We start from the raw sequence: 26,460 nt of genomic DNA on the forward strand, positions 1-26,460 counted from the left end.
CTACTTCTCGATATTGTTATAGACTTATTAAATTTATATGTGAAAAGATCATTACAATTGTTCGGCTACATGGTACTTAACCAGTTATTTCATGTCGAATAAAATATTTAACCAATTTCTGAAAACTTCATACATATTCCAATACGTGTCCACATATTAGAATCCACAATTTCTAACTTTTACTAGAAATATGAGTTTTTTGTCTTTGTTTTTGTTTAGAAAACCATGAGAATTCTGAAACTTTAGCTTATAATCTCTCTAGGTAGTCATAATCAAATTTTAGATATTTCAATTTAAAAATAATTAGATTATAATCTGTACGCTTGTGCAGAGTAATAGAAATAAAATGAGAAAGAAAATATAATTTCCGTTTCAAAAAAAATAATATATATATATAATTTACATATCTTTTTAAAACAAAGAAAAATCTAATTTACATTTCTCCTTTTGAAATAGGTCACTTGTTTCAAAAGGAGCTTAAACCCGTAGCATAAAAAACTATGTTTTTTATTGTTATCTTTGACAAAAAAAAAATTATGTTGTTATTAATATAATTATGAATTTCAATAAGTCTATCGATTTAAAACTATATAATTTTAAAGGAAAAATATGTAATATATGATGTATATTTGTGTTGTATAGCTAATAAAAATTAGACAATGAATACATTTTTAAAGTCAGGCGAAAAAAATTAACACTTTTATACATTTTCCACATCATAATCTTGAAAATACCATGGATTCATGTTGCAACTAGCACGTATAGGGAAATTAAACAATTTTTTAAGCTAACCGTTATTAATTCAGGCATAGCTTCAATTATAATATGCAAACGAAATATTAAGAAGAAAACTAGTTTTGGTTTCTTTTTGGCTCGTGATCATCAAGTGATTCAAGTTTTACTTTATTTAGAGTATTACTACGATTAAGAAACAACTTTGTATGTATTCATGTATGTAATTAAAAATTGTAACTTCCCTCAAACTTTGTGTTTGGTCAAAACGGAGTTCATAAACTGCCATCCTCTGCTCAGTTCCCTTAGTAAAATCCTTGATAACATCAGGCAAAAACTTTAGCGGGAGACAAAAGGGTACGTGAAGAAAAAAACATATAAAAGTGATAAGGGCTTAACGTAATAATACTACAACAAAAACTCTCTACGTACAACGAGTAATAACACATGAAAATAGAAAGTCGATGAGACGTCGTTTTAAGGTTAGATCGATGGAGAAATGTCTCAGGCCCCACCCGTGGGACCTGACCCGACCCGACCTTTGTCTCCTCCCCTTTTAAATCTCTCTATTATTTCCGCTTCTTCTCCTCTCTTCTACTGCAACAAACCCTCATAAACACAACCGAAGAAAGAAAGAAAGGGTGGTATATACATATATATATATATATATATGCATAAATTAATTTAAGATACTTGTTGTGATTAAGTGGTTAATTTTAATTAAGTTAAGTTGAGGAGCTACAAGTCATGGGTCATCACTCATGTTGCAACCAGCAAAAGGTGAAGAGAGGGCTTTGGTCTCCAGAAGAAGATGAGAAGCTCATTAGATATATCACAACTCATGGCTATGGATGTTGGAGTGAAGTCCCTGAAAAAGCAGGTACTTTATCATCATTTTTAACTTCTATTTTTTTTTTTCTCTAATCAGTTGCACTGATCTTTAGCTAATTAACTTATAAATTATTACAATGCATATATGATTTAATTCAGGGCTTCAAAGATGCGGAAAAAGTTGTCGATTGCGATGGATAAATTATCTTCGACCTGATATCCGAAGAGGAAGGTTCTCTCCTGAAGAAGAGAAATTGATCATAAGCCTTCATGGAGTTGTAGGAAACAGGTTTCCATTTTTGTTCCCTAATTTTAACCTAAAGTTATATTCACAATTTATACATTGTATTATTATGCATAGAGCGTTATTCTAATTTTTTTATTAATATTGATTTAGTAATGAATTTGTTGGATTTGGAATACATACTATACTAAATATGTTTCATAGTTTAATTCAGTTTAACAGGTTATTATAGATATAAATATATTAAATAGGTTATATATATATAAATAAATATATTAAATATATCAAACTATGATATGTTTAGTTGGCCACGGTACTAAGCAACGAGTAGCCTACGGTCGATGACTAAAGAATCTTTGACGTGTAGTTTCATTCATCTTCTTGTATTTTTGTCTACTTGCTCGAGCTATTAAGTAGTGTATTTCAAGTTACTTAATATCGAACATTCTCAACATATAGTATTATGTATACAAACGTACACACATTACACATACAATATACATATATGTAATATGTGCTTATAATCAATTTTTTTTTTTCTTATTGCTTTTGTGTATGATTTCAGGTGGGCTCATATTGCGAGCCATTTACCTGGAAGAACAGATAACGAGATAAAAAATTACTGGAACTCATGGATCAAGAAAAAGATACGTAAACCGCATCACCACTACAATCGTCACCAACCATCAATAGCTACTGTGACATTGAACACGGACGCTACATCAACTTTTACTCTGGTCCCCTCTACCACCACGACAACATCGACTATAGAAAACCTACATTTTGACGGTTATATGGATTCTCCTAACCAACTAAGTTTCAACAATGAGCAAGAAACTAATACAAAGATTCAAGAAACCCTTTTCTCCCATAAACCTCCTCTCTGTATGGTAGACACAACACTCCCTGTCCTTGAAGGTATGTTCTCCCAAAACATCATCACAAACAATAGCAACAAGAACAATGATCACGAAAAACAAAGAGAAGGAAGAGGAAACGTTAGCGAACAAGCATTCCTAACAACTAACACGGAAGAATGGGATATGAATGTTCCTACAATGGTGTCACATTGGTTCAACATCTCTACCAATTCAAATATGGAGACGGTTATAAGTTACAATCTACCGGCATTAGTAGAGGAAAATGTTGATAACATCGTCCCAATTGACAATAGCAATGCTCAAGATGGAGATATGGCGTCGACATTCGAATGTCTTAGAAAACAAGAACTAAGCTATGATCAATGGATGGATTCACAACAATGCTCTAATTTTTTCTTCTGGGACAACCTTAACATAAACGTGGAAGGCTCATCTCTTGTTGGAAACCAAGATCCATCAATGACCTTGGGATCATCTGCCTTATCTTCTTCTTCTTCTTTTCCTTCTTCATTTTAAATTAATAATGTTTAAAACGCAGGAGAGAAACTCACGCTAAGTTGTCTATAAGTTTGTTTTTGGATTTTTTTTTTTTTTTTACTTTGATATGATGTTGTATACTGAATGTTTTAAATTGTTGATGAGGAGATGGTGTGACTTACTGTATGTATGTGTTATTTGTTAACTCATGATTTTGTCCCTAAATTTATGTAATAATGGACAAAAAATCACTACTTTCATGTTGCAAACCAAAGTGGTGTCGTATTCAATGACTCAATGTATTCACCAAGGTCGTTAACGTTTGTCGTTTGGTTACACGAACGTAGAGATTTGGTCACCCACGGGCCACGACAACGTACAACTATGGATTCATATAATTGTAGAAAATAGAATAAAGATCTAATTTGTCTTTTCAACAATAAGATGTCATTACTATAGCATTTGAAAAAAAATATATATAGTTGTGGATTTATTACCAACCTCTATTTTATTAGTTTATCTTTTAACAAATTAAAAAATCTTGAATTGAGTCTTTTACCACATATCTATACTATTATTTGCGAAGTCAAAAATCTTATGTGTCGTTTCCAGAGCGATCGTCCTACGTGTCATTAATATATTTCGTTTTAATTAGTTTTCATTGGTCAATCATTAATCCTACATGTTAAAATCTGTGACATGGATTTATTTACTTTAAATGAGCCTCATAAGCCTGAATGATCTACTATGGGCCAGCGATTTCAAAAACTTTCCCAAATCGGTGTTAACTAAAAACCTAATATGTCCATCCGGCTATATATATACTAGATAAAAACCCATATATATAGAGGTTTATAGTTCATTATTTTATAGCCGGTAAAAAAACAATAACTAAAAAACTCTTTTATATAGAAAAGAATTTTTTTTTTTGAATTAGTAATTCATTGTTCAATTTTATTCATCTAAATGTGAAAACTAAAACAAAATTTTTTTTCATTTTCTTATTAAATTTATATTTTAGAATAAAATTTAAGTTTTTTTTTTTTTTATTTTTTATTTTTTTATTTAGTAACATTATCTTGTATGATTAAGATTACGAATAGGTTATAACTATTTTCTTCTTAACTTTGGCTTTTATTTTAATTGTATTTTCTATTTTCTTTATATATTTGATAACTTAACATTTTAGGATTCGAAACCGATTACAATTTTTTCCATTTATTTTTAATATTATATATCAGAATCTAATTAAAAATTTATTAAACACATGTCAAATTCTAATTGTTTATCTTGACAGGTGTCACGATCTCACGAATTACTAACTTTGAAACACTCTACTTATATATATAGAGATAGATCTTTGTTTTGTTAGATATAACACTGATGTTTTTTTTAGGTCTAGCGCTTTATCCCCTTTTTGTTTGTTCATCATTTAATTATTTTATTAATAATTTGCATATGATTGTTTTCGTACGTTTTGTTTTGTTTATGATTGATACATTATTTCTTCATGTGGACGCTTTTGAATCACGTCGTTTCGACGATCTATAGCATCTGAAAATGTCATGCTCTTTTGGTTTTTTTTAGAACGGCACATGATTAGTTTCTAAAGTTAATTGATCCCGACTCGTATATTTTTTTCGTCTACTTCATTTATTGTTTCGTTCAGTGTTGTATCGATACACCACTTCATCATGTGGACGTTTTGTATCTCGCCAGGTGTGTGGCTCATAAACAAATGATCTAATGTGTATTTATACATGTTGGTTCTTTTGTTTAGTTTTTTTTTTTTAAGTAGAAACCTAATTACTACCTAAAGTCCTTTTGTTATGTACCCAGTTTGTATTTGTTGTTTCTGATTTGTATATTTTATAATGATTCGTTTCACCTATTTGTATTGACGGATTTTCTTGTATTTTTTCTTTCATTCGAAATTGATTCGAACTAACGTGTTTTATTTCTTTTTTGTTGGTGTGGGTCTTTGAGTTGATTAAGTGAGTAAAAAGAAAGGTAATTTTTTAGGTTCGTGGAGTTTGTCTAATCAACCGTGTTGTTTTGCGGGTTTAATCATCGTGTTGCATGTGAATGGTTTCAAGCCATGGCATGGAGCCAACACTTCTTTATACAAACTTTCATGTTCCACATCAATCTTCATTTAGTAAAAAGTGTATTATCTTAAGAGTCTTTTATTGCTTAAGCCTCAGGTAAAGGAAAGAGAGAGAGATTCTTACGCTAGGGCAGTCCAATTAGATTATTGCTGAAAATTAGACCAGAGAAGTTGATTGATGGCACTTGTATAATCAAAGCAAGAGCAACCAATGCACCAAAAAAATTGAGTTCGAGATCGGTTACTCTCGCAATGGCCAAACCTAGAGATACTATTGCTAATGCCACAACATGTGAAACAACAAACTCTAAAACATGGTTAGGACGAAAAAAACACGTCATGAGAGTTCTTAATTGACCAAGTGAAATCTCACAATAAACTAGCAAGACCTTTGTGGAAAATGTGTTCTTTTTGAAGAGAACAAACTCTGCAAGGGTAATCGTTGGTGTCACCATGATCTTAGCCATTTGATAGAATTCAACTGGACAAAAACAAAAGCTTTCAACTAACAGATAAGAAGGTAAAACAAAGCAAAATCTCTTTATCTCTTCAGTGTCTGAACTCCGATCTACATAGTTTGATTAGGGCTATCAAAGGTCAATTTACAGCTTGAGCTATAATTCTTGATGCAATCATTATAGATTGAGCTAAGAACCTGTTGTGATTGAGGCTGGTATTAGCGAGACCAGAAGCAAAGGTCAAGACAGATCCAAAAGAGAAGAGAGAGAAGAACGGTATTGTCTTTGATGTAGGAGACATATTTGAAGTGATTAGAGAGAACTTAAGAAATCTAGAAGTATCCAAGCTACCAAAAGGATTGTTTACCTCCTTACAGATACCATGGTTCCGCGACCACACTTTTGAGAAAGAAAAGAACCGAGAAGACAAAGTGACAAAAGCTAGGAAATGGATTGTTTATCTACATTATGATACATGGTTTTGCGCCCGTGCTTGCGAGAGTCAAAGCCTTCAGGGTCATGAAATTGATCAGCATTTTTCACCATTTGAGAGAGATTTAAAGCCTTCAAGAACATGTAACTGATCAGTATTTTATCACCGTTAGTGTGTCCCCTCTGTGTTTTTGATATCTGATTAATATGGTTGACAAAAATTTGAAGTCTCCAGGTACATGTAAGTATAGGTAAGAACTGGCTAGAAGGAGAGATAAAAGCTACCAAAGAGGTTGTTTACCAATGCACTAATACCATTGTGCCCACGCTTATGAGAGAGAAAATAACCTAGGACATATAAATGATAACGAACTTTGGCGAGAAGTAGAGAATAAAGAAGGCTAATACAAATCGAAAAAGAAGAAGAAGAAGAATTGAGAGAATACAAAGATGATGAAAGAGAAATCAAAGATGATAATGAAGATGAAAGAAAATGGTGAGAAATAATAAAATCGAAAGATATATAAGAGGAATAAGAAAAAAAAGTACACGTCAAAGACGATGAAGGAGAAGAAAGAAAATATGAGGAAAAAGAAGATGAAGAATTTGGGGCAGAAAAAGAAGACAAAAGACATAAAATTGGAAAATGAATAAGAAGACGAATAAAAATAGGAAAAACCTAGAGAATAAGGAAAATACAAGGAATAACTAAACCATAAGATTAAGAGTAAGAAGAAGAGTATACCAAAACAGAAGAGGAAGAAAAAAAAGAAGACAAATCTGAAGAGGGAAATGAAATAAAAGTTAAAAATGATAAAGAAGAGAAAAGAAAAGATAAGGAATAATAACAGTTGAAGTCAATGATAAGGAAGACGGAAAAGACGAAGAAGAAGACCAAAAAAAAGAAAGAAAAAAAATCATAATAACAAAAATTATGATAAGACAGAAATGTTGAAGAATAAGAAGGGGAAGAGGCTGGTGAATTTGGAGAAAGAATGAGAGAGAGAAATTGAGTTAATGCATTCAGGGATATGTAGATGCTTCTAGGGGCATATAGATGGAGAGAGAGAGATAGAGAGTGTGTGAGAGGAATAGAGAGAAAGAGAAATGGGAAAGAGATTTAAACCTTCTAGGTACGTGATATTAAATATATATTACTTCGTCTTTTTTGTGTTCCTATTTTTTTTATATACAAAACACTTTTTACTTTAAATATAATTGTCTAAATCACATGATATATATAAATTAGGACGAGAGTGGAAGGGAGATAGTGAGAGAGAAATATTGAAAGAGATAGATGGAGAGAGAAAAAATGATAGGGAGGGATGCATGGAGGGGGATGGAGAGAGAGAGAGAGTTAAATTTTTGATGTACATGTATTTGATTAATACAAAAGATTAATGAAAACAAGAAGAATATGAAATCGGAGAAAACGAAGAAGCCGAAGGCGATGAAGAAGAAGAAGAAGTAAAAGAGGTAGAGGATAAGGAAAAGATGTGGAAAACACGAAGAAGAAGAAGAAGAAGAAGACGCGACAAAAAACTCCAAAGAATACCAAGTACGACAAGACATATCGAATGAAGAGGAGAAGGAAGAAGAAATAAAAGAAAATAAAAGAAAACTAAGAAACAGATGTGAGGGAATAAGGAGAGATAAAGGTGCAAATCGATAAATAAAGATAAGAAAAAGACGATATAGAAAAAACCAACATATAAATATGAGGGAAAAATAAGAAGATGAAAAATGAATATGTTGAGATGAAAAATTCGCTTTTGTCTTAGTTCAATTGGTTTGTGAGTTTCATATACTTATTTACTAGCATTTTGTTTTTAATTTTGGATGATGTTTACTTTTGGGTTTGTTTTATTTTATCATTTATGCTTTAAATTATTGGTTTAATTCTCTTCAATCGTCAGTTTATAACAGCAAGTTATGTTGTACGTTTTTGAAACTCCTATTCACTTGCAAGAGGTTTAGAGTTTAGGGCAATATTGATGAAAAAGTCTAAACACAGGAATATCTTAATAGTATTAAGATCTCAGAATTGCTGAACCATGAACTGAAATTAAAAATAAGAACACCTATTATGTTTCTTCAGAATATTGACCCTAAAGGTGGTTTATGCAATGGAACAAGACTCTTTGTAACACAATTGCCCAAACATGTTATTCAAACTAGCCACATAACTGGTGAATATATTGGTCAAAATGTCTTGATTCCACGAATGTTTGTTTCCCTCCACCGAGACAAGGTTCCCTTTTAGAATGGAGCATAGACAATTTCCTGTAGTCATCGCTTTTGTAATGACTATCCATAAAAACCAAGGACAGACTTTACAAAAGGTTGGATTGTATTTACCAAAACCCGTATCTTTCTATAGACAACTTTATGTGGCTATATCACATGTTACTTTGAGAGCTCGTTTGAAAATTTCTGATAATGGATACTATAGGTAAGCCACAAACCAATACTTTGAACGTTGTATACAAGACCGTCTTTCAGAGTGTAAAAAAACAATAATTTATTTTATTTGTTTTGGTTCAGATTTTTACTAATTAAATGGTCTATTTTAATGACAATTTGGTTTACTTATGCTTCAGAATTGATACTCTTTCTCTTTTTCTATTATGGTTTTCTTGATTGTCGAGAATTGATACTTTTATTAAACATAAAAAAATCGAATACAAAATCATAATGGTGTTTAAAAAATACATACTAAAACAAACTGTAACTTAAAGATCTGCAATATTTGAATATTGTACATCAACAAATCTTAATGCACATAACGATAATGGTCATGGTTGATAAAGTGATGAGTTTTTCCAAAAGTACTATTATCCAACTATCGAAATTTATGGGTTTATTAAAGATATAGATCACAATACCATTATCTAACTATCGAAGTTTTTCACCATTATTAAAAAAATTAAATAAATGATTCATAATAATTAGTATTGTTAGAACAATAAAATATTAAAACATATCATTTCAAAAAATTATATATAACTTACAAATCTTCTACTTATCAATAATCGGCTCTATAAATTTTGTAATAATTTTGTATACATCGTAAGCCCGCGCTTGGCGCGGGTTCCCACCTAGTTTTATTTTAAAAATATAGAATAGTATCTTAAGTTGGTATAAATTATATACTATTGTGTATATTTAGGTATAAAATCTATATTATTTAACAAATTAAGTTATAAAATCTTGGTACAAAGTATTAAAAAAATAAATGCAACATTAACCAGTGAAAATGTTTTGCTTAAAACAAATTGTTGTCTTACAATTATAAATAGTCTCCAAGTTCTTAATTTTAGGTATACAGCAAAAACAACTCAAACTCATAAAAGAAATTACAAACTTATATTCAATAAAAATGAAGAAAGCAGTTTTGATATTCATATGTGTTCTACTTTTCGCAACATGTAAGATTACTTTCACTTGCATTGCATCTTATGTTTACTTACATTCGTCACCATCGATCCTCATCTTCATAAATCATGATAATTAACACACACACACACAAATTACAAAATCTCACAGGCACTCAAATTCGTTCAGAGTCTTGCAACAATGATTCCGATTGTAAAAAGATCAAGTGTTTACATGTATGGAAGACCAAGTGTGTTAAGAACACATGTCAATGCGTTGACGAAGGCGGAAACGTGACTTTACCACTTGAAAGGAAGTGTGATTCTGCTTCTTGCGCTGCCTCATGCAAGTCAAAAGGCCAAAAAATTGGATTTTATGATTGTGCCTTGGACCGTTGTTACTGCCGCAAACCTCTTATGTAATATCTTTAACTTCTGTTGTTATTGCCGAAAATCTCCACCCTACATATTTGACTCTTCTATCATAAAACTTCTGGGATTTTCCCATATACAATAAAAACTCTATATTAGTATCCGATTACAAATATTCTTATATATCAATGACATTGATGAGATTTGACATGGATAAAAACTACTCTCCATGGGGTCGAGGGTTCCTCTCTCTCAAATGTTGTGTAATGTCACTTGAAAAACATACCTAGCTAGAAAGAGAAGGATTTTGTCTTTGTTTGTGGCTGAGATAGTGGAGATAATATGATCTCAGTTTTTGAGAATATTGTGCATTGAGTAACCCCTTACTTAGACCATAATTATTGCTGATACTCTTCTTTGGACCTCTAAGTTTTTTTTTATTTTTAAATTGAGAAGAATGGCCACGTGGAGGAAGAGAAGATGGAGAGAGAAGGTAAAGACCGTCTCTTTTAAGTCTCAAAATAAGAGACGTTCCGGAAAAATTTTCAAACCAGTTGATTAAAAAATTATAAAACAATCTTTGGAAACTCTGTTGTATACTGCGATAATCATGCTCTAAAAATTATAAAACAATCTTTAGTGTCTTCCAAACAGGCTGCTTCCATACCTCCTCCAAGCATTGACAAGCAAAGAATAAATGGCTAGTATACAGGTTCCTGGCATAGGACAAGCAGTGCTTGCTCCCGTGTTCTATGTTTGCAACTTTGCATACAGTCTTCAATAGATAGGCGAATGGGTGAACCAAACACCATTATGCCAGGATATCTCAGGTCTTTACCTCCCTAATGTGAAGCCATGTTTTCTTCATGTTGAAAGTCAAGCTTTGTAGGAATTGAAAGTATTCATAATTAAAACATTTATTATGATCAAACCCATTTAACGGGGAAGGAAGTGAAATTTTCATGATTAATCGTTTCCATTGCTACACTGCATCGAGGAAAACAATTATCACATCTAATTTCTTCTTAACGAAACCTAATATACATTGTTACGAACCGACTTGCCAAATAAAATGTTTAGTCTTTCAAGGACACTTTAGTTTCCAAGGCTACAATTCTAGATGTATTGTTCTCAAAATGTATACACAATATATAATTCAAATGTACTGGTTCTCAAAATCAAACAAGAGAGGATAACGGACACTAAACAGGATCGTTTTGATCTTGAAGTATTTACAGACAAGACTCGAGTAGAGAATGCTTCTGAGGGCTGAGTTGTTGTTCAGTGTCGGTAAGTCTTAACCACCTGATCTATTCGTCTCCGGCAAAGTGGACAGCTGGTCAAGTGGGAGGAGCATGCGGTGCAGCAGCACATATGACCACACCGGCGAGAGTATGATAGAGTTTAGATCTCCTTTAGCTACTGAATGTACTCTTTTATTGATATGAGAGAAGAATTACAGATCAATTACAAATGTATTCTCGAAACCAGGATCTCATAACGATCCTCTAGAGCTCATGACGCTCCCTTTCCAGAAACTAGAATACAATTTGCATACTCTCTTCTAACGGCTCACTACACTCTTATATAGCTTTGACTCTCTTCCTCGTGGTCAAACCCTCTCCTTCCTTCCCAGTCTTTGTATAGCCGTTAGATTGATCTTATCCTCTTGCCAGCTCAGCACTAGCCGTTGCACCGTTAACCTCTTCCAACGGCTCTGTAACTAACTCCTTCTTCTTCTTTCTGTAATAGACATTATGAAGCTTATCAATACTTCCCCCATTGAGAGCAAGCTTGCCCTCAAGCTTGAAGGTTGGAAACTGCTTCACAAAGTCTTTTGACAATATCCAAGTGTTCTCCAAGTCTGAACGATCACACCATTTCACCAAATATTCAACACCCCCATTCTCCGTGTATCTCGAAGTTAGGATATCCTCCGGTTGCAGCTCTGTTTCTAACAAATCCGAATCCACCGGAGGCATTGGTTGTACGGTGTGATTTGCTCCCACTACTGCTTTTAACTGGGAAACGTGAAAAACTGGATGAATTTTAGAGTTAGTGGGAAGATCAAGTCTATAGGCCGCTTTGCCAATTCGTTCTAAGATCTGGTATGGCCCAAAGTACTTCGCGGCCAGTTTCTGACAAAACCTTCGAATCACCGTGTTTTGTCAATATGGCTTGAGCTTAAGAAAGACCCATTTTCCCACTTCAAACTCCACATCCATGCGCTTCTTATCCGCACTGTTCTTCATTAATTGCTGAGCTCGTTCTAGTTTGGCTTTAACTACTTCCAACATTTCATCACGCTCTCTTAACATGACTTCCAATTCAAAGTTGTTGGTAGATCCTTACTCAAAGCGAATGAGTGTTGGTGGTTCTCGACCATAGACAACTTTGAATGGTGATGTTTTTAAGGCCGAATGAAACGAAGTGTTGTACCACAACTCTGCCCACGCTAAAAACTTGTGCCATGTTCGAGGATGACCCGAAGCAAAACACCTTAAGTAAGTTTCCAGGCACCGATTGAGAACTTCTGTTTGTCCATCCGTCTGTGGATGAAAGGCCGTACTAAACTTCAGTTGCGTGCCTGATAGACGAAAGAGGTATTTCCAGAAGTTGCTCAAAAAGATCTTATCACGGTCTGATACAATACTCTTCGGAAACCCATGTAGCTTTACCACTTCATTCAGGAACTTTAAAGCAACATCACTCGCATTAAATGGATGTTTGAGGCTGAGGAAGTGGCTGTATTTACTTAACCGATCCACTACAACCATTATCACATTAAAGCCTTGAGAAGTTGGTAATCCCTCTATAAAATCCATTGACAGGTCTTCCCAAATAGCCACTGGTATGGGCAACGGTTGCAGCAATCCTGCAGGTGCTAATGTTGAATATTTATGCTTTTGACAAACTTCACACTCTGCTACATACTGCTGTACTGAGCGTTGTAATCCTTCCCAGTGAAATAAGAGTTGCACTCATTTCTTTGTTTTCAGAACCCCTGAATGGCCTCCCATCTGACTGTCATGGCATTCTCGAAGAATCAAGGGGATGAATTTGGAAACTTTCGAAATCACTAGTCTCTTCTTGTACCATAGTTTCTCTTCTACCACCCTGTAATGAGGACTCATCTGTTTTCCCTCCTTTAGCTGTTGTATTAACTTCTGTATTGCTGCATCCTTTGCTATCTCTTCATACAGATCTTGTAACTGTACTGCAGATGGAACTGTTAAGGCCAATAGCATAGAGTTTGTTGTCACTGAAAGTGGTTCAGGTATCTTTGATAACCCATCGGCTGCCTTATTCTCACATCCGGGTTTGTAGAGTATGTCGAACTCATAGCCTAGCAATCTTGTCAACCAACGTTGATACTCCATGTTGACTTCTTTCTGTTCCAATAAGTATTTCAAGCTTCTCTGGTCCGTGTGTACCACAAATTTTCGACCCAAAAGATAATGTTTCCCCTTTTGAATTGCCATCACAATGGCCATCAGCTCTCTCTCATATGCCGGTTTTAATTGTTCCCGAGCCGTTAGTCCATGACTGAAGAAAGCAATAGGTTGGCGATCCTGCATTAAAACTGCTCCTAGCCCATAGCCTAATGCATCTGATTCTACGATAAATACTTTGTCAAAATCCGGAAGAGCCAACACTGGTGCTGTTATCATCGCCTCCTTCAATTTGTCAAGCGCTTTCTGTGCTTCTTCAGACCATAAGAATTGATCTTTCTTTAATAATTCTGTTAAAGGTCTTGCAATGCTGCCATAATTTCTAACAAATCTTCGATAGTATCCTGTGAGACCTAAGAATCCTCGAAGCTGTTTCACGGTTCTTGGTGTAGGCCACTTTCTCATGGCTTCCGTTTTCACTGCATCTGTTGCAACTCTTTGTTCTGAAATGATGTGGCCAAGGTATTCCACTTGATTCTGGCCAAATAAGCACTTTTTTTTTATTTGCAAAAAGCTGTTGTTTTTCAAAAACCTTCAACACTGCTGTAAGGTGTCTTGCGTGGTCACTCATGCTTTTGCTGTAAATCAGCACATCATCAAAGAAAATCAACATGAAGTCACGCAAGAATTCTCTGAATACTGAGTTCATAAGAGCTTGAAATGTTGCAGGTGCGTTAGTCAAGCCGAATGGCATGACTAGGAATTCGTAATGGCCCTCTAAAGTTCTGAAGGCTGTTTTTTCAATGTCTGATTCCTTCATCCTTATTTGATGATACCCTGATCGAAGGTCCAGCTTTGAAAAGATTTTGGCACCATGTAACTCATCCAGTAACTGATCTATTACCGGTATTGGAAAACGATCAGGAACTGTTGCTATATTCAAAGCTCTATAATCAATACAGAACCTCCAAGAAGAGTCTTTTTTTCGAACCAGAAGCACTGGACTTGAAAATGGACTATTACTGGGTCTGATAATCCCTGAAGCCAACATATCCTGAACCATTTGTTCCATAACAATTTTACTTGCATGTGGATATCGGTATGGTCTCACTGAGATAGCTGAGACCCCAAGCTTCAAGTTTATTGCATGATCTCTTCCTCTGAATGGGGGTAACCCTGTAGGAACCTTGAAAACTTCTGTGAACTGTTCCAATACAGCTGTTACTCCCAACGGCACTCTAGGAATCTCTGTAGATGTTCCTAAGTCTTTATTAAAGAGTTCTACACCTTCCTCTCCAATAATAGACTTCGCTAACAAGGTTTTCAGTGATATAGTAGGAAAATGTAGACTTGGATCACCGTATAATGTCACTAGTTCTCCTTCATGCCAGAATGACATTTCCTGCTTCTTCCAATCTATTTCGCATTTTCCTAACGTCTCTAACCATTGAACACCAAGTATTACATCCACCATTCCTAGTTCTAACGAGATGAATTCTGACGTGAAGTTAACAGATGACAACTGGAAGTTTAAGTCTCGGCATATGCCTGTGCCCTTGACTGTAATCCCGTTGCCTAACAACACGTCCAAACTACTATCCGCACAAAGTTTCAGTTGTAGCTTGTTCACAATTTCTGGTGAGATGAAATTGTGTGATGCTCCACTATCGAGCAAGACTACCACCTCGTCTTTCCCAATCCTACCATAGAGTTTAGTAGTCTTAGGAGAATGAAGTCCCAAAAATGAGCTTAGTGTTAAAACCATCAATTCCTGCACCACTAGTGCCTGCTCTCCTTTGTATTCGTCCTCCTCTTCCCCAAGAACTTCCATATCATACCCATTAATGACTGTTAATATCTTTAGTTCTCTCATTGGACATTCTCTTCCATGTGTTTTGGACCATTTAGCTCCACATTTAAAACATAATCCTTCCTTTCTCATCGCATCTAGTTGCAGGTCTGAATACCTTTGTCTTGGTCTCAATTCCTGTCTGTTTATTGTTTGGGCTTCTTTATTCAGTTTCTGTTCACCTCCGCTCGGTTGTGGTTTATTCTGACTGTTTCCAGCTCCCATTCCATTCCCGTATCCTCCTGTACTTTCGCGTTGGGCTTGATATCTGTTGCTGTTGTATCCAGATGAAGTTCTTAGTGGCCCAGTGTTGCGAATCTGTCCTTTGTATTCTGTACGAGTTGCATCACCCACCACTTTACAGAAAGTGCTTGATTCCATTTTCAGAACTGCAGCAATATGTGCTCTTAACCCCACTGGCTCTTTCATACGTATCACTTCCTGCATTTCCTGACTTAATCCTTTGTAGAAAATCTTGATCAAATATCTGTCTTCTAAACCCGATACCAATGATGACAGCTCCTCAAACTCTGATACGTAATCACTCACAGATCTTGTTTGACGTATTGATAACAATCTGTTCTCTGGCTCGTCGTCCACTGATTCAGCAAAACGTAACAACAACTTTTCTTTAAACTCTGACCAATTTCTGAATCCATTCCGATGTACCTCCCATCCAAACCATTTCCTCACTTTTCCTGATAAGCTCAAAGATACCAGATCCAGTTTCTCTGATTCAGCATAACGTCCCACAAAGAAGAAATGTTCCACATCTGTTATCCACTCATACGGTTTGGTACCGTCGAAGCTTGGCATTTCAATTTTTTTGAGCATGCTTTCTCTATTCGCTACATTCAAATTCCCAGCTCGATAACCTAGCGGTAGATCATTCCGGTTATGTTCCAATTGAGAAGATCGTACCTGAAATTGCTCATTCGATGATTCTGGTCTATCGGAAGCTCGCGATCCGTCCTTATTCGCGTTTGGAATCAACTTCTCTATCATCGTCAGCATCGCGTTTAGCTTCTCGTCCATCGCTGACATTCTCGTCTCCGTTTCCACCTTGGATTCACACAATCTCTTCAATCCTCCATGTAATACTTCAACTCGTTCCCTTAGCTCCGTCGCTGGCTCCGATTCTTCGTCGGTGAACTGGAGATTAGTTGGCGTCGCTTCTCGATTTGACATCGCGTTAGATTCGTCTTTTGTCACCGCACCAATGATAGAGTTTAGATCTCCTTTAGCTACTGAATGTACTCTTTTATTGATATGAGAGAAGAATTACAGATCAATTACAAATGTATTCTCGAAACCAGGATCTCATAACGATCCTCTAGAGCTCATGACGCTCCCTTTCCAGAAACTAGAATACAATTTGCATACTCTCTTCTAACGGCTCACTACACTCTTATATAGCTTTGACTCTCTTCCTCGTGGTCAAACCCTCTCCTTCCTTCCCAGTCTTTGTATAGCCGTTAGATTGCTCTTATCCTCTTGCCAGCTTAGCACTAGCCGTTGCACCGTTAACCTCTTCCAACGGCTCTGTAACTAACTCCTTCTTCTTCTTTCTGTAATAGACATTATGAAGCTTATCAGAGTACCAACCACACAAAGGTTCATTTTAGCAAAGTCGCAAATCCAGAGTTAAGCCAAAAGAAGCGGAAGAATGCTTACGGGACAAACACAGCGTTGTACTCCTGCTCTAGCCTCTAGGCAGATCACACATAGATCAGGAACAGCGTCTTCTTTCTTGGTAGAATCTGAAACACTCTCACGTGTCCCGTTTGAACCCGAGGACATGGATTCTGTTAGTCAGAGCCAGTGCAACCAATATGTAGAATTAGAATGGATATATCTTCACTCTCTAGCTCAGCTCTCTTAGCTGCTGCATCAAGCACTCCGCACCCCCGGTTTAGTTTGGTGGTGTACTCCGCACCCCCGGTTTAGTTTGAACCGAGATCGGCCCAATTGATCCCGATTTACGATGGTTCATATCCAAAAGATATTCGGTCCATTAATAGCTTATGGTCTTCTAAACCCCGATTTACAATATTGACATTAACATCTAAAACTTTACCGAATATTTCCTTAATCTTATCCAAGAAAAGGAAATATTCTCGAATCCAAATCCAAATAGAAAAAGGAAATCGTCCAGAGAGATCGATTTCAAAACCCTATAAATAGAAGAGACTCCTCTTCTTTCAAAGATCATACACAACTTTAATAATAGAACTACCAATGGCTTGATCCCTTCTCAAGAGTACATAGGCAGCTCATCTTGAGTTCAGTTATAACATCAATTAAAACTCTTTGTGTGATACTCGGTATCAACAATTGGCGCTAGTAGAAGGGGGCCGAGATTTTTCAAAAAAAAAAAAAAACGGATGATAAAAGTATATATTTGATCTTCCGTTGTCTCTACCAGCCATGATTTTTGACGACCTACACAGCTCTTTTACAACACAACCGAGACCGTCTCCATCATATAAACAAATTCGGTTACTTGCGCTCTACGTCAAACTTTCTACCACTCTTTCGTGGCCTAGCAATTATGATCTCGAATCAGGACCTTGGATCTTTGACAACGCCGATGAGATGTCAAATACAAAGCTAAGTTTTCGTGTTTAATTATTTACTAAGGAGTTTTGGTATATTATTGGTTTACAATAACCAATTGGTACAATTTGATATTGAACCAATTTACGCTTTTAAGGCACAAAATCAAATTAAATTATATGGTCCTCTTTTCACGTTTCTTCCTTGGATAGCTTGTGAAGCAAAACTCTTTCTCCTTTAAATTCGACGACTCTGGTGAAGACTTTTCCGATTGTTGGAGGTAAAAACCGCACCCCGGTTTTCTCCGGTACAAACCAAGATCGGCAAACCGTAAGCCCGGTTTACGAAGGGAAGTACCGAGAGAAGGTGGGCCGAGCGAAGATGGGCCGGAGACAGCCCATTAGGCCGAGGTCGATGAGAAACCTCTCGAAGGAATAGAAGGTTTCCTTGAGCTCGGCCGAAACAGGAAAGTTTCCTAAGGGAAAAATGAAACTTCGGAGAGAAAAGGAAAGGAACCGAGAGAAAAGGAAACTCATCTCGGTCCCATATCGTCTAAGGCGTGCTTGAAGACCGACTTAGGAGATATATATAAAGGGAGACGAATCGACACCAGAGAACACAAGTTATTCCCGAGAAGACTTAGAGATTGAGAACTCATTACGATAGTTTCTTAGTCGCATTAAGTCTTAGTTCGTTATTGCCTATCGAAATAACCGAACTCAGTTGTATTTCACTTGATTCAATCTAATAAAACCGAGCTTCCGATCTAAATTACTGTTTTGTCCCTTGTCGATATTCACATATCAACAATTGGCGCGCCAGGAAGGGGACAATCAGATTCTCATGCATCCGCAAGACCGAGAGAAGACATCCTTCATCACGGACCGTGGCATCTACTGCTACAAGGTCATGCCCTTTGGCCTGAAGAATGCTGGAGCAACGTACCAACGACTGGTAAACCGGATGTTCGCGAGCCAGATCGGGCGAACTATGGAAGTTTACATTGATGATATGCTCGTAAAGTCACTTATCGCTTCCGAGCACGTCGGCCATCTTCGCACATGTTTTGATATCTTGGACCAGTATGGTATGAAGCTTAATCCAACTAAGTGTACATTCGGCGTGACATCTGGAGAGTTCCTCGGATACATCGTTACACGGCGAGGCATCGAAGCTAATCCAAAGCAGATCGCCGCTATTCTCGAGCTCCCATCGCCGACAACCAAACGCGAAGTTTAACGACTTACCGGATGTATTGCAGCGCTTAACCGATTCATATCTAGATCAACTGATAAGTGCTTGCCTTTTTACCAACTTCTCCGCGGTAAGAAGCACCTCGAATGGAATGAGAAGTGTGAAGAAGCCTTCGCCGAGCTAAAGAAATATCTGTCCACTCCGCCAGTTTTATCCAAGCCAGAAACTGGCGAGACACTTTATCTTTACATCGCGATTTCGGAGTTCGCAGTTAGCAGCGTTCTTGTTCGAGAAGATCACGGCGAACAGAAACCAATCTTCTACACGAGCAAATCCCTCGACGGATCGGAGTATCGTTATCCGACTTTAGAGAAGTTCGCCTTTGCCGTGGTTATTTCTGCGCGGAAGCTACGCTCGTACTTCCAGTCTCACGCGATCGTGGTCTTAACCGATCACCCTCTTCGCACCTTCCTCCATAGCCCAAGTCAATCCGGACGACTCGCTAAGTGGGCTATCGAACTTAGCGAATATGACATCGAATACCGAAACAGAACAGCAACGAAGTCTCAGGTCCTAGCAGATTTCTTAGTCGAACTCCCACCAGAGCTCGTCGAAGATAATCCGGTCGTACAACCCTGGATTCTTCACGCCGATGGTTCATCATCCCATAAAGGATTCGGAGTCAGAATTCGTCTCAAGTCACCCGAAGGAGAGGTTATCGAGCAGTCATTTCGACTCGGCTTCCCGGCATCCAACAACGAAGCTGAGTACGAAGCATTGATTGCCAGACTACGACTCGCCAAAGGCATCGGAGCCGAGCACGTACACGCCTATTGCGATTCTCAACTCGTAGCCAACCAGTTCCACGGCGAATACGAGGCCAAGAACGATCGCATGGACGCATATCTCAAAGTTCTTAAGGATATTGCTTCGGAGTTCTCCACCTTCGAGCTTACAAAGATACCTCGAGACGAGAATGCAACCGCCGACGCCTTAGCCGCGCTCGCGACCAATTCCGATCCTGATCTTAGGCAAACTATCCCAATTGCAGCAATCGAACGACCAAGTATCGAACACGATCCGAACTGCAACATCATTACAAGACGGCGTGACTACGAAGCCCAACCAAACCGTGCTCCGCCCCTCACCCGAAAGACGAAACCCAAAGAGGTCATTCCCCGATCACAACAACGATACGGACGAGCTCAATGATAATGAATCCGAGCCCGAAGATGAATCCGAAGGCCAGCATGTCCCAATCGATATCGAAGCCGAAGGAGAAGACGAACCCGAGGATTGGACCTTAGAAATCGTGAGATACATCGGAGATGGAACGGTTCCCGCAGATAAATGGGCAGCTTGGCGCCTTAAGGTTCGTGCAGCTCGATATGTGGTCATTAAAGGTACTCTTCTCAGGTGGGATGCTTCCGGTGTACTTTTGACTTGTGTTCACTGCAACGACATCGCGGAAGTAATGCAAAAGGTTCATGAAGGAGAAGGAGGGAATCACTCCGGAGCTCGGTCTTTGGCATTCAAAATCAAAAAAGCTGGCTACTATTGGCCTACTATGCTCTCCGATTGTGAGAAGTATACGGCACGCTGCGAAAAATGCCAACGTCACGGCCCGATGATAAATCTTCCCACCGAACTCCTGATGACCTCGACCGCACCATATCCTTTCATGCGCTGGGCAATGGACATCATCGGTCCTTTTCACCGATCTACGACTCAGAAACAGTACGTTCTCGTCGTCACAGACTACTTCACCAAGTGGGTCGAAGCCGAAGCATACCCCGAGATTCATGGAATCGATGTCAAGAAGTTCGTCTGGAAGTTCATCATCTGTCGACACGGAGTTCCGTACGAGATCGTTACGGACAATGAAACCCAGTTCACTTCGATAATTTTCCAAGATTTTTGCGCCAAGTGGAAGATCCGACTAAGTTTCTCTACCCCGCGGTACCCGCAAGGAAACAGACAAGCCGAAGCCACGAACAAGACCATCATTGACGGACTAAAGAAACGACTTGATATCGCTAAGGGAACTTGGGCAGACGAACTTGACGGCGTCCTGTGGTCTCACCGAACTACACCACGACGTTCAACCGGTCAATCACCATTCTTCCTTGCGTATGGCGCAGAAGCTATGTGTCCAGCCGAACTCAACGTCCCAAGCATTCGCCGAACTATGCTTACCCAGCAACCCGACGCGAATGACAACATGATGATCGACGCACTCGACTTAGTCGAAGAACATCGCGAACGAGCACTACTCCGGATACAGAATTACCAGCAACTGGCAGCTCGCTACTACAACAAAAAGGTTAAAGGCCATCACTTTGAAGATGGCGATCTCGTACTTCGCAAAGTTTACCAAAACACAGAAGAAAAGAACGCAGAAAAGCTTGGCGCGAAATGGGAAGGACCGTATCAGATTATGAAAGTTGTTAAGCCCGGAGTTTATCAACTCATGAAGTTAGATGGAACTCCGATCCCGCGATCTTGGAACTCAATGCATCTCAAACGGTACTACTACTAGTTCGCTTCGAGCTCAAAAAAAAAAAAAAAAAAGGCCTCCGAACTACTTAGTCGGAGCGAAAACCCCTTTTGTGCTTAGAACTACGAATGGCTTGAGCCCTTTAAAGGGTACGTAGGCAGCTCGTTACCGAGTCCAGCTATAACTTCAATAAAATTTTATTAAGTCAAATATGACTAAGTGTTAGTTCAAAATCACAAGGGACCGAACTCCTTGTCTTTACATCGACTTCCTGGCCAGTTGTTCGATAGCATTCCACATAAATGCAAACTTAAAAGCCGAGATCCGTCTCGCGAGCACCCACATGGTGTCGTGGTTGAGCCACATATCAAAAGCCGGGCCCAGTCCCGCAGTTAAATTTCTAAGTCACCAAGAACAATAAGCCGAGCACATCTCGCATACTTAGGTTCGACTTAGAAAAACCTTGAATTCGTTTCATGCGTTTACAGGAGTTCGAACTAGTTCACTCTTCCAGTATGAAATGATTCACTTGGGTTCCCCAGGCCGAGCTCGTATGCTTGCACAATAAGCCGAACTCCTCAGATTCGCACCATAAGCCGAGTTCACAACACTCGCAAAACGTAAGCCGAATTATCGCAATTCGCTATCAAAAGATAAAAATTGTTTGAACATCATCTACTATGTACCGATCTAGTACTTGAAAGATTTTTCTAAATTAACGACAAGATAAAGTCAAAATTCAAAATTAGATACCGATCTATTACTTAATAGATTCTTTCAAGACGTCAAGGCATAAAAGAAAAGGAACGAGCATATAAATTAAAAACCTCCTGAGAGGCAAATAAAGTTAGAACCCACCAAGGGCTCGGAATAAAAGTTACAAAAGGAAACCCATGCAAGGGCAGTTAAGTTCGAGAGTAAAAGAAAAACAGGAAGAGATTAGATGGTCTTCGAAGCAGCAGCGTTGAGTATGTCCTCGTTTGAGCCGAACTGCTCACCCCTCGCAGGATCCTGCGCACTCTGGGTCACATTTACGACCGGAATGTCATCGTCCTCCACGAACGGAGACATCCTCTTGTCCTCCTCAGTGAGAACGCAAGCATCGATCGCCTTGAAGTCCTCCAGCGCTTTGGCATGCTTTGCTTCAATATCAGCAACCATTTCTGGCGGGACCTCGTACAGACCCTTCTTCCGCAACTGCTTGATGAAACCGAGGACCCCGGTGAGCTGGTTGTAGACCAAGTACGGCTTCCGAGCCCTGTCAGCATCGTCCAGGCTCCGGATGACCTTCTCAAGGCGTTTGCAAGCCGTTGCGTGAACGCTCCTAGCTCGATTCTTCCAGTGAGCCACCAGCCCTTGCAGCCGATCCTTGTCTTTCACCGCCTTTAGCTCAGCGCTCTCCTGCTTGAGCAGCTCCACCGAAGAGTGCAGGGTTTCATTCATTTGGAGCTCGGTCGCAAGGCGTTCCTCTGCTCTCATAACCCTTTCCTCGAGCTCAGCGACCCGCACTTGCTCGTCAAACAGCGCCACTTCGTAAGCGGCGACTAGATTATTGGTTTGGCTAGCGAGCTGCAAAAAAGAAATCTCGAATCAGAACTCACACTTGAGATAATTAAATAAAGAGAGTAGAATCAGAAGGTTACCACGGCAGTTGTACGCGCGATCCCCTTGTACATGTTAGGGAACCGGAGCTCGGGGACCGATGGGAGACTTGGGACCTCGGTCGAGATTTTATGGTATAGTTCAGCACAGGCATCGACGTTCTCCTCAAAGGGGGTTTCTTCGTCGTAGTCAAAGAAAACCTTGGCCCTTTTAGCCGGCTCTGAACCAGGTGACCCTTCGGTCCGATCCCTTTCTTGTCTTTTTCTGGACCGAGAGGCTTCAGCTCGATCCTGAGGTAGTGCGAGATCCGACGTCACGGCCGTCGGTGGCTCAGCTTCAGCAGGAGCATCCTGTGCTCGGGAGGAATCTTCAGTCCTCTTAGTCTTCTTCGAAGACTTTTTCTTTTTCAGCTTTCTCTGACCAGCGTGGTCAGGTGAGCCCGCAGCAGGTGGCAACTCTTCCGGCTGCACATCGGTCCGTTCAGTAGCAAGGACTGGGGTCGGATCAGCCACATCCGGTTCCTCTTCATCGAAGAGAGTCGATCGGGATCTCGTCAATTGAAAGCATCCTGGCAGTTCGGGAGCGTTGAATTCGCGACTTCAATGCTTGGCGCTTAGGAGCGGTTCGAGGCTTTCTAGCTCGAGCTTTTGGCTTGCGCGGTTTTGGTTCTCGAACGGAGCCTGAAATGAAAATATGTCAAAGGAGGAGTTCGGAGTAAATTTAGAGTAAAATAAGTAAAGAGGATTCAATAAACATACCCGCTTTCTTAGCTCGGCGTTGAAGGATTTCTTCCCAAACTTCCGGCCAACGACGTTTACCGGCTTCACTAAAGGCTTCTTCGAACCCAGAAGTGAGTCCGGAGTTGAGAATAAGACTTGGAAGATGACGACCTACAAAAATAAAATGAAGTAAAGTTAGCAAGCGGTAAAAGTTAGAATTTACCTAAGTATGAGATCATCTAATCTACCAATCGGAATCTTCCAATTCGACTGAACTGAGATGTCAGAATTGCTGACGGTGAGATCGTTCATTTCAATATAGAAGTACTGGGACTCCCAGTCGTTGAATTTACTGGGCTTAGGTCCAGTAAATATATTCTTCTTCGGCTTAACATTAGCAGCGAAGAACCACTCCTTCGACTTATGAATGTTGACTGAGAAAAGGTCCTCGAAAATTCGACTCGATGGGACTTCACCGAGCTCGTTGCATAGGGAAACGAACCCAACGTAGTTCGTTATTGAGGCCGGCATCACTTGTGTAAGAGCTACGCCGCGCCGATTACAGTATCCCAGCAGGCGAGAGGGGATTGGGAAAGAAAGCCCGTACTGAGTGAAGTACGTCAGGTAGACGCAAAGGAAGCCTTCGGGAATGTCCCACGGCCGATCTCTGGCTTCCGGAATAATGAAAATGATTTTGTCCGCAAGCCCGTTTACCTCGAGTACGGCTCGAACAGTACCAGGGGAGAGGGAACAAGAGGGCACATTGTTAGGACGAACTACTTTCCGCCTCGGAAGTGGCGGCGAAGCATGAATAACCGCTTCAACGTTGTCCTCGGCAACCTCAGCTTCAGTAACGTTCTCCCCCTGAAATTCTTCCTCGACCTCCTTGATTTCAGGGTTGTTAGCGCCAACGTTCGGCCCGGTCCGAGCCTCCGTTTCGCGAGCCTCTGTAGTCAGATGCTCGGTAGCTTCAATCCTGACTCTAGCACGGCTGCTGCTAGCTTCCGCAGATTTGGAGTTCTTACGAACTAATTGGGGAAGGTTGCTTTCTTCCTGTGATGAACTCGACTGCTGAGAGTTTGAAGAAGAGGAGCTTGGCTCCGAGGACTCACGGCGGTCTTCCGGAAGAATTTTGTTCGAAGAAGAATTAATCGAAGAACTGGAAGACATTTTTGGGTTTGGGAAAGAAGATTTGAAGGAAATGAAGAACAGTTTGAAGATCAACCGGAAAGATTGAAGGTTGATCGGGAAGTTTGAAGATTGATCGGAAAAATCAAGAGTTCGCGGCGGCGAGAGATGAAGAAACGAGAGAGAAATTATAAATGAAAACTAGAGAGAGAAACAAAATCTAGAGAGAAGGGAGAGCGGCGTACCTTATATATGCTGGAGTGAGAATAATGAATGCGAGAGAAGGGTTTTTTCTCTTATAAACAGTGGGAATCGTGGTTTCTCGATTTTCGCGCGGATCCCGTAATTCACGCGTCTCATTGAAGACAGGCGCGAAATGTCCGGAAATGTGAATCGACAGCAGTTACCGAGCTCGGTTTGTGATCCAATAACCGAAGAAACAAGTTCGATCGAAAGTCACCTCCTTTCACCGAACTGAGGGGGGGGCTAACTGTTGGAGGTGAAAACCGCACCCCGGTTTTCTCCGGTACAAACCGAGATCAGCAAACCATAAGCTCGGTTTACGAAGGGAAGTACCGAGAGAAGGTGGGCCGAGCGAAGATGGGCCGGAGACAGCCCATTAGGCCGAGGTCGGTGAGAAACCTCTCGAAGGAATAGAAGGTTTCTTTGAGCTCGGCCGAAACAGGAAAGTTTCCTAAGGGAAAAAGGAAACTTCGGAGAGAAAAGGAAAGGAACCGAGAGAAAAGGAAACTCCTCTCGGTCCCATATCTTCTAAGGCGTGCTTGAAGACCGACTTAGGAGATATATATAAAGGGAGACGAATCGACACCAGAGAACACAAGTTATTCCTGAGAAGACTTAGAGATTGAGAACTCATTACGATAGTTTCTTAGTCGCATTAAGTCTTAGTTCGTTATTGCCTATCGAAATAACCGAACTCAGTTGTATTTCACTTGATTCAATCTAATAAAACCGAGCTTCCGATCTAAATTACTGTTTTGTCCCTTGTCGGTATTCACATATCAACACCGATGTCTTCCACAACTCCTCCACAATCACAGACAAAGAAACAAATAAGAAAGGAAGGTCGTTCACAGCTTCTTCTCCAAATCAAACTCTCCAAAAAAGAAAAGGGCAAAGAGGTCGTTCACAAGGGCTTCTACCATAAAAGATACAAAGCCAGATGTCAAATCTCTACCAAAGCTATCACCCAGATTATGTCACCAAGGCAATTTGTGGCTTCCCAATTCTGCTCGAGTTCGTCGACTCTGCTTGAGCTCGTAAGCTCGGCATCTGCAAAAAGGAGCTCCCACAGCTCTATCTCACTTCATCCTGATTCAAGTCTTCGAGATCTGATCATACTTCACAGACATCTTGGACTCATCAGTCAATACCATCCTCTCCACTGGCTTACTTCTCTGGCAGTTAGAAAACGGCGGGATCTTGCAAAACATACCGAAGAGATAGATGTTCCTTATTATTGTTCTGTTATGACGATCGTTGCTTAATGAATAATGATTCCTGCCAAACTCCATAGTCAGTCTGCAGTCACCTAAGATGCAAAGCAACATGATTGTTACCCACCATTGAGCTCGTCACCCATCATCCCGATATC

At 39.3% G+C, this 26,460-nt stretch overlaps 2 protein-coding genes and 1 long non-coding RNA gene across 3 annotated transcripts in view; 1 reads left to right on the forward strand and 2 right to left on the reverse strand.

Moving 5' to 3' along the window:
* The first annotated feature begins 1,353 nt into the window (after positions 1–1,353).
* Positions 1,354–3,375, forward strand: LOC18009787 (transcription factor MYB46). The gene is made up of 3 exons (XM_006391632.2): positions 1,354–1,612; positions 1,723–1,852; positions 2,373–3,375. The coding sequence occupies exons 1-3, from the start codon at positions 1,480–1,482 to the stop codon at positions 3,202–3,204; spliced, it is 1,095 nt and encodes a 364-aa protein (XP_006391694.1). The 5' UTR covers positions 1,354–1,479; the 3' UTR covers positions 3,205–3,375.
* Positions 3,376–11,189: 7,814 nt separating this feature from the next.
* The window catches only part of LOC18009815 (E3 ubiquitin-protein ligase SP1), a 20,094-nt gene continuing 4,823 nt past the window's right edge, over positions 11,190–26,460 (reverse strand). The window contains 4 exon segments of the mRNA XM_024148624.1: positions 11,190–11,292; positions 16,824–16,855; positions 16,857–16,954; positions 17,011–17,046. Of these exon segments, the coding sequence (XP_024004392.1) occupies positions 11,190–11,292; positions 16,824–16,855; positions 16,857–16,954; positions 17,011–17,046 (269 nt within the window).
* LOC112081867 overlaps positions 25,824–26,460 on the reverse strand; it is a 1,235-nt gene continuing 598 nt past the window's right edge. Inside the window, exon 3 of the long non-coding RNA XR_002896760.1 lies at positions 25,824–26,397. This is a non-coding gene — a long non-coding RNA (uncharacterized LOC112081867). The remainder of the gene's footprint in view (positions 26,398–26,460) is intronic.

This window comes from Eutrema salsugineum, unplaced genomic scaffold, assembly GCF_000478725.1.
Source record: "Eutrema salsugineum unplaced genomic scaffold, Eutsalg1_0 scaffold_8, whole genome shotgun sequence".
Taxonomy (NCBI): domain Eukaryota; kingdom Viridiplantae; phylum Streptophyta; class Magnoliopsida; order Brassicales; family Brassicaceae; genus Eutrema; species Eutrema salsugineum.